Source organism: Salvelinus sp. IW2-2015, linkage group LG18 (genome assembly GCF_002910315.2).
Source record: "Salvelinus sp. IW2-2015 linkage group LG18, ASM291031v2, whole genome shotgun sequence".
Taxonomy (NCBI): domain Eukaryota; kingdom Metazoa; phylum Chordata; class Actinopteri; order Salmoniformes; family Salmonidae; genus Salvelinus; species Salvelinus sp. IW2-2015.
Window position 1 is genome coordinate 59,640,326 of NC_036858.1, and position 14,816 is coordinate 59,655,141.

General features: G+C 39.3%; 1 protein-coding gene across 3 annotated transcripts in view; it reads right to left on the minus strand.

Annotated features, from left to right (window-relative positions):
- Positions 1–257: 257 nt before the first annotated feature.
- LOC111978374 (calcium-activated potassium channel subunit alpha-1a) overlaps positions 258–14,816 on the minus strand; it is a 223,622-nt gene continuing 209,063 nt past the window's right edge. For 2 of the 3 annotated variants that reach the window (XM_024008405.3, XM_024008403.3), the window contains 5 exons: positions 13,482–13,612; positions 12,196–12,390; positions 11,718–11,845; positions 11,283–11,504; positions 258–3,906 (listed from right to left, as the gene is read on the minus strand). In XM_024008405.3, coding sequence (XP_023864173.1) covers positions 3,885–3,906; positions 11,283–11,504; positions 11,718–11,845; positions 12,196–12,390; positions 13,482–13,612 — 698 coding nt within the window. In that variant the 3' untranslated portion in view covers positions 258–3,884. Of the gene's footprint in view, positions 3,907–5,838; positions 5,868–11,282; positions 11,505–11,717; positions 11,846–12,195; positions 12,391–13,481; positions 13,613–14,816 lie in introns of all 3 variants that reach the window. The other variant, XM_024008407.3, reaches the window with a different exon arrangement.

The following is a 14,816-nucleotide window of genomic DNA, read 5'->3' on the forward strand; positions in this document are numbered from 1 at the left end:
TCATTTGGAATACCAACTACTGAGAAGTGCATTGGAAAGTGTAAGTAGGAAAAACATACATTACCTATATCTGAATTTGCCCCAAAATGCCTTGTGTATACTAGAATATATAGCCTAGAAGCTACAGTATGCTGGACTGTATTGCTCTTAAAATGGAGTTGATATTTCATATGTACAATATAATTAGTAATTCAATTATTAGGGATCCCCCCACCTAAAAACAAATACAAGATCACAAATAACAATATGACATAGAACACAATACATCAGTTTTTTTAATTTGTGAAAATACAAAATTAAATCATGTACAACTTATTTACAATCCTTAAAAAGACAATATACTGTATTTAGCATTGGATATTGTATGTACAGATGTAGGACCTTAATTTGATAGTAGTGTATTTGAGGTTCAAAAAGGCTTCTGAAGTTTGTAGTTTCCACTTTGAAATTTCAGACTTGATTTTCCCTAAAGCAACATTTTCATAATGTCCATGAATTCTAATACACACAATTCACATTTCCTTTTGCTGCAGGATTATTTCGTTGCTGTAGCAAACTGGCTCAAATTAAGATTCTACATCTGTATGACATAGTCAGAAATATAAATGTAGCACTTGTCATCGTGTCCACAAATCAAAGTGTTAAAATATACAAACAAAACAAGCTAAACTGCAATGCCAATCTCCTCTTCACCCAARATTCTATAAACGCAATAGGAATAATTCACTAAAGCTTTGTATTGACTTCTTGAAAGGACCAAGAAGTAAACATAGAACATTTTATTTCGCAGTTACTAAGTAAATGCCTAATTTCAATGTTAGTTTAAGACTTTTTAACTCTCATTATTCGTTACAATGCTAATTATCTTCAGGGAATGTGTACATTCCCAATAACCTTTTGCAATTAAATATCACATATTTCCAAGAATTTACATGATTTGAAATGTAATTTATACGGTTTGAAATGTCTCTATGACTAGATATGACACGCCCTTCTTTAGCAATAGCAATATACATGCCCTGTTTCTATATAATCCCTATCTTAATAAACCACTTTCTCTACAGTGGGTCTTTAGCCAGAGTTGTCCTTTGACCTAAACACTGCCCGGCACATTGCTGGCACAGAGGCACGGAAATCTTGGGTGTTCCCCCATGTCAGCAAAATGCCACACCATTTCTTTCTTCAGATTACTGACTTTTCTGTCTCTTTAGAGTCATYTACTGCTTTGTATTGTATGCAGACAGAAAATAGATGAACACATATGGTTATGGTTTATGGACATGACAAATTGGTGAACAGTTTGAGTGTCAGTTGTGTTACACCAAAACATGAGAAACTGGCATTAAAAAGTGTTGTACTGTAGTTAGCCAAATGCTCCCTTTATGATTCAGCTGTTTTGGGGTATATCTACAGAAAATCCTTGACCTTCTTCTACAGTCTGAGTATAGCACTGGGACTGGTCATGGAGAACATCCAAGCTACTCTAATGCCTCCATGCTAAGCAGTGCTTACAGCCAAAGGAGGATCCGTCTACAGGTATAGCTCTGGTCCAGGGGGTTAATGCGCATTCCTCTACTAACAGAGAGTTGCAGAGAGATTGGTGAGTGGGTTCAGAGGTCAGGGGTTGTTGTAGTTGCGCGATGGTACCAGAGCTACAGATATATATACCCACTTCATACCATATGTGGCTTTCTCATTCTTTCACCTAATTCCTGGTGATATTAACATAATTTACAGTATAACCCTCCCTGTGCTTCCAGGTAAGTCTATTAAGGTAATTAAGGTATAGGTAGGGTTATACAGGTAGGGTTATACAGTATAACCTAATCCAATAGGTAGGCCTATTAGTTAAGGTAATTAAGGTCCGTTCATCTTATTAGCTGCTCTGTTAGCTTACTGAACATCCTCCAAAACAGCTTCATCATACTTGGGTTATAGCATTATGTCGCTATAATGACAGGTCAAATGTATTGGGAATATGGTTTATTTTGTATTTCCAGTGTCATTCCACCCACATCTCATATTCCAGTATATTTGTTGGACATTGATATCAAAGCTAAAAAGGCAGGAAGCATCCTGTAGATTAGAAGAAGCAAAAACAAACTGGCCAATCGAAATAAGGCTTGGGCCAATACAATAAAATTTACTATTTTGACATGAATGTTGACAATCAATCACAAATATAGTCTTGTGAATTTACTCTTATTAAATGACGATCCACAAAGTGGAAATCAAAATCGATAACAATATAATTCTGGTGGGACTGCATTTAACAAAAAATACCATATACCCTTTTGCAAACTTTGTTATGTATTGTATCTTACCAGGCATGTCAAAAACACATGGACCCAAAGCGTACGACTTTCCAATACTGGATACATGTCAGTCTTGAAACACCATTCTACAAATGAAAGTAAAAAAAATGAAAATGCTTTCAATGGCAAATAATTTGTCCCGATTCATAACAATCTAATATAATGTTTCATCATATGTAATCTTGTGTTGCGTTGCTATCTATTCTGACTGAAGCGACCCTCATTCTCCAAAATGGGTAAATGATGGAGTCTGGTCACTAAGGAGGAACTGGCTGTGCAAACTACATGGCTGAGTGTTAACGTTAGTGACTGACTGACTGTACATTTGATTGATATATGATTGTATTTATGTATATTACGTTGCTTCATTTATATATAAATATATCTATTATGTTACTGTATGTACTGTACATATGAACTGGAAAAAGGTTGTCCTTTTCCAAGAGGTTAGTTTGTACTGATGTGATCAGTAACTGGTGACTGATGAAGAAGGAATCTGAGGGAGAATACTGAATGATGTTTTCCCATGCAAACACCCCATTCGGCCCAACTATTCCTTTGTTCTCTGGAGTTCTATGTTAAAAGAATGCTTCGGGATTTTGGCAATGAGGCCCTATATCTACTTCCTCAGAGTGGATATCATTTTTATGTCTCTGCATGCAGTTTGAAGGAAGTTGCTAACTTGCGTTAGCGCAATGACTGAAAGTCTATGGCTATCTGCTAGCATGCTAGCACGCTAGCAGATAGCGCAGATAGCGCAATGACTGGGAGTCTATGTGTAACGCTAGTTAGCATTGGCTCGTGAAACTACCTKAAACTTCCTTCATACTGGACACAGAGACATAAAAATGTTATCCACGAGTTCGTCTGACTCTGGGGGAAATATATACAATCCCAAAGTATCCCTTTAAAGCTAGAATCTTTACTTGAAATAATAAAGCGGTCAACCCTTTTTTGGGGGGGTAAAAAAAGCTGAGGGATGGGCCTGGAGAAATGTAACCACTCTCAAATTCAGAGAGAGAGCTATAGATGGAAGGACTGACCAGCCAAAATATCAACATTACAGTTTTTACCATGTTTTGAGGCTATACAGTATTTGTTTACATTTACATTGTTTACAAACATTGGAGTAAAACAAACATATATTTTGGGTTCTGATGGGGTACGACAGTTGAACTAAGCTCATGAGGCAAGTTTAAGTTATATTCTTCAAGATTCAATGGGTATATATCATTAAAGCAACTAAAGATTCTAGCTTTAAGGTGTTCTTCAGGTTCCAGTTCCACGGGTTCTAGGTGTACTTCCATGTGTTCTCTAGGTGGGTTCTAGATGTTCTTGGTTTCTAGTTCCAAGTGTTTTCCCCAGGTGTTCTACAGGTGGGTTCTACTGTAGGTGTCAACATGGGGTTCTGTAGTTCAGCATTCGTCCTCCACCTCTCTGATGGATGGAATATGGTTGTTGGTGGATTTGTAAGGGTTCTGGTTGACCTGGTGGTTGGCTGTGTGACTACTGTGACTAGTACTCATTGGCTTGATGTGAATGTTCCTGTGGTAGGCCGCGTTCTCAGGCTCATCTGTAAACCATGTCTTTTCTGAGAAGCAACAGAGAAATCAAACAGTTAATGGTTTGTGGATGTTACTGGTTCCGTCTTAAATGTCACCCTATTCCCTATACAGTGCACCTTCTTTTGACCAGAGCCCATAGGGGWTTGGTCAAAAGTAGTGCACTAGGGAATAAGGTGCCACTTGGAATGCAATCACTGTTTACCAAAATGTCTAAGTGATTAAAAGGCTATATCATAAGCATTCCAAATCAGTACTGTTTAAGCTGAATGGGACCTAATGTCAGATAGCAAGCTATCTTTATAGAATAGTTTACCATGCTGTTGTGTGTGTCAGTGGTCATGCAATGCAAATATCATAATGTACCGCCACAGTACAATAGTCTACAACAATCAATGCATTCAGCTCTGGGTCAGCTGGGATGGCTGAAATGGGCTCATAGGTTGCYTCCCTAATGGCACCCTAATCCTTATATAGTGCACTACTTTTGACCCAGAGCTTTATGGGCCCTGGTCAAAAGTAGTGCACTTTAAAGGGAATAGGGTCCCATTTGGGATCCACRCAAAATCGATAATGTTTATATTCAAGATTTAAAATCATTCAAAAGTAATATTGCTTTATGAGGGGCTTCAGGCTTTGGCTTGATGCAACCTGCCTTGTGTGGATCAAATTAGAACTACAAGACCAACTGACGGTTGATTTGAAAGCCGTACTGTATATATTAAATTATGAAATTACTTATTCAATGACATTGTCCTAACAAGTGTACTTTCACAGAAGTATATGGTGGTTAGTGTTACCTTGAGTCCCCTCGAAATCATAATGGTGATATCTGGTGTTAGTGTATAAAAGATCCATAATGGTGAAGTATCTGGTGGTTGTGTAGAAAGATCCATAATGGCTGAAGTATCTGGTGGTTAGTGTAGAAAGATCATAATGGCTGAAGTATCTGTGGTTTAGTGTAGAAAGATCCATAATGGCTGAAGTATCTGGTGGTTAGTGTAGAAAGATCCATAATGGGCTTGAAGTATCTGGTGTTAGTGTAGAAAGATCCATATGGCTGAAGTATTGTGGTTAGTGTAGAAAGATCATAATGGTGAAGTATCTGGTGGTTAGTGTGAAAGATCCATAATGGCTGAAGTATCTGGTGGTTAGTGTAGAAGATCCATAATGCTGAAGTATTGGTGGTTAGTGTAGAAAGATCCATAATGGCTGAAGTATCTGGTGGTTAGTGTAAAAGATCCATAATGGCTGAAGTATCTGGTGGTTAGTGTTAAAAGATCCATAATGGCTGAAGTATCTGGGGTTAGTGTAAAAGATCCATAATGGTGAAGTATCTGGTGGTTAGTGTAGAAAGATCCATAATGGCTGAAGTATCTTGGGGTTAGTGTAGAAAGATCCATAATGGCTGAAGTATCTGGTGGTTAGTGTAGAAAGATCCATAATGGCTGAAGTATCTGGTGGTTAGTGTAGAAGATCCATAATGGCTGAAGTATCTGGTGGTTAGTGTAGAAGATCCATAATGGCTGAAGTATCTGGTGGTTAGTGTAGAAAGATCCATAATGGCTGAAGTATCTGGTGGTTGTGATAAAGATCCATAATGGCTGAAGTATTGGTGGTTAGTGTAGAAGATCCATTATGGCTGAAAGGATTTACTTTGTTTCCTTTAATTGTCCCCATCTGGAAAATGTGTTTGCTGTTTACTTTGTCTGAAAACAAGTCAAAGTGGCATCAAACCATTTGGTGTGATCATATGAACTACTCCATAATGTAGTATTTAAGAGGGACTGATGACGAGCTTATAGTCATGCAGGTCTGGGATGCTGTCGGGCGTTGTAGCATTTATTTTGGAAACACCAGAAGCTTCTTTGCTTTCATTTAGAAAGCAAAACAAAAAGTCAACAAGTGCATGACTTTGATGCATTATCTACTTCATGCATATTCATTCATCGCATCCATACCTTGGCCCATTTTATTCATCCTTGTTGCACTTTAGAAAAACAAGTGTGAACTACGCATGTAAGACAAATAGACATCATACATTGTATAACCATATGTCTAATAACCATTCTAAATGTGCTAGGATGAAACTTAAAGGGGTTCTTCAGGATTTTGTATCTACTTCCTCTGAGTCAGATGAACTCGTGTATACCATGTTTATGTCTCTGTGTCCATTATGAAGGAAGTTAGAGGTAGTTTCGAGAGCCAATGCTAACTAGCGTAAGCGCAATGCCTGGAAATCTATAGGTATCTACTAGCATGGGTATCTACGAGTTCATCTGACGCTGGAGCAGTAGATAAAAGGGCCTCATTGCCAAAATCCCAAAGTATTCCTTTAAGGATTTTGGGCACTGACCAGCCWGGCTAGTAGATCACAAATTCATGTCCAAAATCTGTGCCATGCGATATTTGAACATTTCACTGGCCTGGCTGGCTAGTTTGTCATATTTTCTACTAGCCCAGTATAAAAAGTTTGAGCCTCAGGCTAGCTTAATATCCATCCCTAAAAACGTTTGAACACATCAAAGTGTATTACGGTAACATGGTTCCAATTCATTTGCTTATAATTTGATAAATTGATGTTACAGCATGTACGCTACATTGGTATACAAATGCAAAGCAACTATAGAATGTTCATGCTTGTTTCCACAGCGTTCAGAGAGTTCTCCATGCTACTGTTTAAATGGTCCTCTTTTTGATTTCACTGTAATTAAAAAAAGATATGAAAAGCATGCAAAATCAAAACTTAATATATCTAAAATAGGCATTCGCCTATATTAAAACACTAAAATAAGTATGCTATGTAAGACCAAAAAATATGCAAGATAAATAAAAACAAGCTTGTAAGTATATTTGTAGTCTCACCTACAGTACTAACCATTGTAGCACTCACTCAGCAACCTCAGTAACTGTTAAAGATATCCTGTAAACCCACACTTAAACTTCAGTATTCTCAAGGAGATCACACACAAATGATCTCTCAGTATGCAGTATGTGTGAGTAGTTCCTTGTTTAGAGATTACAAGTGTAGTATTGCATTATATTCAGCTGGGTAACACTTTATATTAAGGAGCCTTGGCTTAATAAACCATTTATAAACAGCATGTGACGCCTAGCATTGGGGTGAGTTGCTGTCGGGAGTGTTCTGGAATCCAATGGGCTGCTTTAGCATTAGTTAGCCTAGCATGCTGATGGAAAAGGCAGTTTAATAAAAAAACGAGTATTATTTCAATCTTCTCGATTTCGCGGAGTAGATAATGGGATAATTAGGAGTCCAGTGACACCTTCCATCCTGCAGTGAAAACATAGTGGCATATGATCGTTTTGACCTGTATAGTSTTTTGGGCCTTTTCACCCAGCTTTGTCCCAGCCAGGAAGAATGAAGTCCTCCACAATAGCATGGGGCTTGCCTGTCCTAGCCACTCGGTAGCTCACCATATAAGACGCTTCTAGACCCTTCTTATTAATGGTATCTGTTGCTTTTATACACGTCTACTCCCGTGGCTTATTTTTCAAATTGCCATGTTTTGTTTCTAAATGTCTGCACAAGAGTTTCATTGAGTTGTGAGATAGTACTTTTGCACATATAACACACTGTGGCTGAAGAAAGGCACTACTCCTAATATAAGTGAACCCCAAATCAGTTCTCATCATATTTGTGCCTCTTCGATGGTCCAACGTCCCTGTCTGTTGTTCGATGCTTTCCCGGGTAAGCGAGCAGTAGCTCTTCGGCTGCATCAGATTCACAACTGTCAGTGTCCATGCTAGCTGGGCGAACAACACATGTAGAATTACTGATGCTAGCATTGGATGTGCTCGTGGAAGCAGAACAACTTGTGTCATTGACAGGTGCAGTACTGCTGGTATTAGCAGTACTACCAGTAGAGCTGGTATGTGTCTCTATGGACACAGGCCTTACTTTCTTTAACCATTTATCAATTTTCGAGCAAATGGATTGAGCYGCAGCTACGTTTGGCTACATACGGATCGTTAGTGGAATTCCCGCGAAAAAGTAACGGTTAATGTGATTGGATGTTKATTATTTAACTAGGCTACCTGTACTTGACATTGTGCTGTTATTTCGCTGAACACGAGATYGTTWAATTTTATTTTTGGCAGTGAAACGGGGCTACTCAAACCTCACCCAAATGTATAGTCCCTTTGGAAAATATAAATGGACTTAAAAATAAATTTAAAATCACATTATTATTTGGCGTACCCCCGACGGCATTGCCCAGTTTGGGAATACCTGACATAGATAAATACATTTATAAATATGTTTATAAATAGTGAGTCAAACCATTAATCAACCATTAACACATGCCTTATAAATAATCTGATGAGTTGACAATAACTGCTTTATAACTGGTTTATTAGTACACTGGTAGTACATTATAAATTATTTTGAAATTGTGACATACTATGATCAAACACCTTATTCATTATCTTAACTCAGTAATAAATAATTGAAATGCTTAAATGCCTATTTACAGATTGCTTATTGACATTTACAAATATAGGAACAATGATTAATAAATGTAAGTAAACTGTTTATAAATGGTTTATTAAGGGATCTTAATATCAAGTGTTACCTTCTGCTGTTATCAGCGCTTGAATCGGGATGAAAAAAGGAGCAGGAGCTGTCTTTTTCCAAGTCGGTCCATTAAACCATGTTCGGCGAAATTCAAAAATGTATGCTATACAAACATTATGCTATAGAGACCTCTGATTATTCACTGTTACGGGTTCATACACATTTTCAATGACATCTCCATGACTTTTAACCAAATTTGCATGACTATTATTATAGTCTACATGAAAAAGTAAGCATTATTGACACTGGAAGGCTGRTTACTGTTGCCATCCTTGATATGAAATATTAAAACCAAATACTTCTGTCTTAAAAAAATTATTCCCTCGTTCAATGAATCAGGGATCAAATGGATAAGGTATCTAACTAGACATCTTTATATACAGTACCAGTCAAAAGTTTGGACACACATACTCATTGCAGGGTTTTTCTTTATTTTGACTATTTTCTACATTGTAGAATAATAGTGAAGACATCACAGCTACGAAATAACACATACGGAATCATGTAGTAACCAAAAAAGTGTTAAACAAATCAAAATATATTTGAGATTCATCAAAGTAGCCACCCTTTACCTTGATGACAGCTTTGTACACTCTTGGCATTCTCTCAACCAGCTTCATGAAGTAGTCGCCTGGAATGCATTTAAATTAACAGGTGTGCCTTGCTAAAAGTAAATTTGTGGAATTTCTTTCCTTCTTAATGTGTTTGAGCCAATAAGTTGTGTTGTGACAAGGTAGGGATGGTATACAGAAGATATCCCTATTTGGTAAAAGACCAAGTCCATATTATGGCAAGAACAGCTCAAACAAGCAACGAGAAACGACAGTCCACCATTACTTTAAGACATTAATGTCAATCAATCCAGAACTTTTCAAGAACTTTGAAAGTTTCTTCAAGTGCAGTCGCAAAAACCACCAAGCGCTATGATGAAACTGGCTCTCATGAGGACCGCCACAGCAAAGAAAGACACAGAGTTACCTCTGCTGCAGAGGATAAGTTCATTAGAGTTACCAGCTTCATAAATTGAAGTGATTTACTTAGAATTCAAGGCACACTTAACCAGCATGGCTACCCCAGCATTCCATCCCATCTGGTTTGCGCTTAGTGGGACTATCATTTGTTTTTCAACAGAACAATGACCCAACACTCCTCCAGGCTTTGTGTATTGTAATTGACAAAGAAGGAGAGTGATGGAGTGCTGCATCAGATGACCTGGCCTCCACAATCACCCGACCTCAACCCAATTGAGATGGTTTGGGATGAGTTGGACCGCAGAGTGAAGGAAAAGCAGCCAACAAGTGCTCAGAATYTGTGGGAACTCATTCAAGACAGTTGGAAAAGCATTCCAGTTMAAGCTGGTTGAGAGAATGCCAAGAGTGTGCAAAGCTGTCATCAAGGCAAAGGATGGCTACTTTGAAGAATATAGTTTGATTGTTAAACACTTTTTGGGTTACTACATGATTCCATATGTGTTATTTCATAGTTTTGATGTCTTCACTATTATTATATTATTATAAAATAGTAAAATATAGAAAAACCCTTGAATGAGTAGTTTGACTGGTATTGTATAAGGCTCAGATATGACTGTTTCAGGGGAGATAACTGTTTAATACATTTACATATAAGTAATTTAGCAGATGCTCTTATCCAGAGRGACTAACAGTAGGGAATGCATACATTTTCATACTTTTCCGTAGAGGGGAATCCCAGCTTTCCTACGSTGCAGATGTATTTAGGCTATCTATAGTGCCGGTGGAAAGGCGACAACTACATTAATGCTTAGTTAGCTATAATTAAATAGCGACATAACTGCTACAAGTTATGTTTTGAATTGGCCATCTAGTTAGTCTGTTGTCTGTCATTATTTTATACCTGCTCCTGAAATGTTGCGCTCTCTCTCCTCGGGCAARAGCCCACTCACACTGGCACTCATGCAGCACCACAGACYTGCACTGAAGGGTCATTCAGATAATGGCTGATATGTCATTTTTTAATTGATTGCTCATATTTAAAAGTGTGCTTTCATGATTTACATTAACAACAATTATGAAACTAATTTCCATGACCTTACAAACCTTAATTTGACAACTTGGAACTGCGCATCATGCCGTTCAGCCTGGCACATTTTCAATCTGCACAAGTCTACTGTCACACGCAGATTCACTGACTAGCGGCAAATAGACTTGAACAAAGAGGAATCAGAAAAATGAATGCCCACTCTCCCTTGCTATTATTCAATGCAGATCCTGCCTGCATTCCACTTTGATCAAACTTTTTTGCCTTGGTGTGGGAATCTGGGCCGGCAACATGCTTTTTGTTTTATAGAGGAGCCGGTACCCAATTCCCCAAAAATTTGAAGTGCCGGTACAGCGCTCCGGACAGCTCTGGCCCAAGTCAAGCACTGGCTGTCATCATCGACTTAAGGCACTTCGGTAGCCATTTTGATTTCTATGTTATAGACCCATTGATGTCGATCAGTGAGAAGAAACCGGATAGGACACTTGACAACAGTTAAGACAGTTCACATTGCATTACTCAACAAACACAAACACAGAGAATCAGACAAACATGGTTACGTCCCAAATGGCACCCTATTCCCTGAACCCTAAAAGCAACAATCTTTTTTCTTTTTTTGCCCCCAAATTGGTAATGATTTAAAAGAGACACTAACTGTCAAGCAGTAACACTCTTTATTTTATTAACCTTTTGTACCATAAATGAAATGGCCAATAGGGCTCTGGTCAAAAGTAGTMTACTATATAGAGAATAGGGTACCATTTGGGATGCAACCATCTTTAGAGGGGTACATACTTCTGTTTGTCCCGCGAGTCCCTGCTCTTGGCGCGGTTGGTACGGTTGGTGGCAGTGAGAGAATGGACGGAGGAGCTCTTTTTGCTGGAAGAATGGGAGGAGTGGGAGCTGTGGGAGAGGCTGGCCCTGGACTGACCCGCATTGTGGTCAAACTGCATCAGGCAGAAGATCAGGTCTGATGGCACCAACTCAAAACCATATGGCGGATTGGTTATCACATACCTAAAGAGGAAAGAGCCAGTGATGAGTCATCAATACAGATGATCTACTATTGATTTATCCCCAAAAATTATCAACCAGATGCCAAAGCTGGTTGAAATGACGTAATTACAACCATATTACAACGGTTGACATCTAGTTGTAATGATGTCGTTGCAACCAGTTTTGCAACCAACCACATTCTGCCAACAGTAATTTAAGCTACAACATACTCACCGTTTAGTGCATTGACTTGTATGACTTTGTGTGTTTAAATGTGCGTCTCTTAATCGATAAATTCCGAAGCACAGCATGTTGTAAGTTTTTAAAGCTTTACAAAATAAGTCACCGTAGCAACCACCATCCTGTAAGGCAGAGAAGCAGAACATTTCATACGGAGTTTTGATATTTCACACACGTTTGTCAAATGATACAGATCTCAATAAAAAATCTGATAAATATTTCTTAATGTGAATGAAAGGTGTATTTACATATGAACATAGTATATCTCCCTCAAAATGAATTTCATTATAAACATGTCCACTGTTTGTATGGTTCAGCATTTGCTATGATAGGGGTCACAGGCCTGGATATATCATATCACCCAGCCATCTCCACATGCCTTGTTCTCCCCTACTGGCCTCGATGAGCAAACAGCCCTGAAGGACTTCTCTCTACTGCAAGCCGAGGTGACAAAACACAACCAGTCACTTACTCCCAAGTCAGCGAAAGGCCCGTCGTACAAGGCTAGCTGTGCCACACGACACCTGTCRCGGTTAGCGAGGGTCTGCGGCGTGCTGTAGCCTCCTCGTAATGCGTTCTCCTCCGCCAACAGACCCTCCAGCTCCGGAGTGGCCCCCCCTGTTACCAGCGTCCGGATCAGGGTGAGGATATTATCATTGAAGTATGTCTGAAAGGATGAAGGAGAAGGAGAGAGAGAAAGAGAGAGAGAGAGAGAGAGAGAGAGAGAGGGAGTATCCTTAAGCAAAGCAAACCCAGCCAAAGTCACAGCTGAATCCACTCAAAGTGCCATGCAGCCTGAAGAGACAGTGCTATCTAACCCTGGCCTGTCTCTTCACGTCGCCCTGCACCCAGACAGAACAAACAGGATATTCCAATTACTGCAGGTTACTCTCTCTCTCACTCCTCTCCATTCACGTCCATCAGACAGAGCTACGGTGACTTGTTCCTACACATTCATGCTGTTGAAGTACTCTTAGGAGTGGTAAGATCGGGAACGAAAGGTTTAGCTGGATAGAGAAGAGACGTCAGTAGAGTAGCAGTGGTGGGATAATAAATATGTAACAACCTCCTTTTAGTCACTTACACCAATGTAGACTAGAGAACATGTTCAGGCCTTTTGATTTCTCTGTCCCTTCTTCCTAATATCATGCACATCTTGATCACTGCTTTGTTCCCCATTAGTGAGCCTGTACTGTGATGTCTGCCGCTTTCTAACGCTGTAGACTATAGAGGCTACAGCTGTCTCTCTGTCTGTCTGTCCTTGTTTGTTCTACACAGGGACATGTCCCCTGGCTGGGCCGCTGTCAGGGCTCCAGAGCAGAATGATGGACGAGGCCAATCTATTAAGTAGCATGACCTTTGTCTACAGTGAATCGCACTTGAAGGCAGCTTCTCAGTCAATGTGAAAGGTAGACAGATGAAGCCATCATACCAGGTAAAGTGCCAGGCTTTCGTGTCTGTCTTCCTGGAGCTTTTTAAACACTGGGACATAAAATGCAATTGTACCAATGGGATTCCACTAAGACCATGCTTGATATGATGATGTCTGTATAGATACCTTTTAGTTAAAAACATCTATAGTTACACCTTCCTAACCAATATTTTCATTACGCATTTAGGTTATGAAATAAACCACAAGCACTTTGCGTTATCAACTGGGGTCCGAACCCGGGTCTCTGGCGAGCCCACTGAGCGAAAGCCTAGCCAATCGCTCAGGGGAGCCAACACAAGCCTCCAGGTCTGGGTTTTGTGTCTTACCGCACTCATCAGGGAATCCAGCACACTGACTGCGAAGGCCGTCCCACAGGCGAAGGGCTGAGTGAGGTACAATTCTGTGTCAGGGTCATCATCATCATCCTGGTCCAGGAACTGAACATTGGAGTCATTCACTGGTGGAGAAAGACATACAAATAGGAACTTATTGATGTGTATGCTACTACAGTATCATGGTATAGCATGAAACACATGCTGTTGACTTTGCCAGTAACATGCCGACTAGACCGGCCAGGTTGCGTGCGTGAGCATTGTAACACATACATGTTATTCACTCATTTCATTCAAACTGCTCGTGCGTCAACAGGCAGTTTGGATGCGCTGATGCGCTGTAAATCCCGCCTTTCCCATCTACTCATTGGTTTTCCCAAGCATACTAACCCACGTGGGTGATTGAAAGATGAATGTGGAGAGATTAATCCTCGACTAACCTGTGCCCCCGCACATTGACTCTATACCGGTACCCTCTGTATATAACCTCGCTACTGTTATTTTACTGCTGCTCTTTAAGTATTTTTTACTTATCTATTTTTTACTTAACACTTATTTTTCTTAAAACTGCATTGTTGGTTAAGGGCTTGTAAGTAAGCATTTTACTGTAAGGTCTACACCTGTTGTACTCGGCGCATGTGACAAATACAATTTGATTTGATTTAATCAAAGAAAACGAACAAAAAACGAACTAGGTCTCCCCTTTACCTGTGAAATAATTGTCAAAGTAGAAAATTGTGTGTTAACTCAAAATGGGTAAAAATTCTACAGAGATCCAGCAAAAAATAGGACCATTATGGATTTCAGGTAAAATAACAACCCAATGTTTATCTCCCAGGACAAAGTAGCTAGCAACAACAAGCTAGCTAAATGTCCATGAATGTTTCATGTGTGTTTCGACCAGTCTCCAAATGAATAGAGTTGGTTCACAGTTGGTTTTGATATTTTAACTTCATAAACGCGTCATAAACGTGTCTGGTGYGGAGAGACAAAAATCAACATGACCACAATGGTGGACGCGCGTATGGGGCCGGTTTGGTCAAGGTGTAGGCTGCTGAATATACAATACAGTACAACTCAATTTGATCAAAAGCTCAACCATATGGAGTAAAGAATTATCATGCATACTATATACTTTTACATACAGACTAAATGTGCAACTTAATCTAAGACATGGTTCACATCCAACAGTGACTATGAAGCATCACATATTCAGTGATAGAACGTACACAATGCCTGATAGCACAGAGGGATTGCTTTAAACAGTCAATGGCAGGAGATATGGATTGTTATGAGAATCAATGGGGGTTTAGTATTTCAAAAGTATAC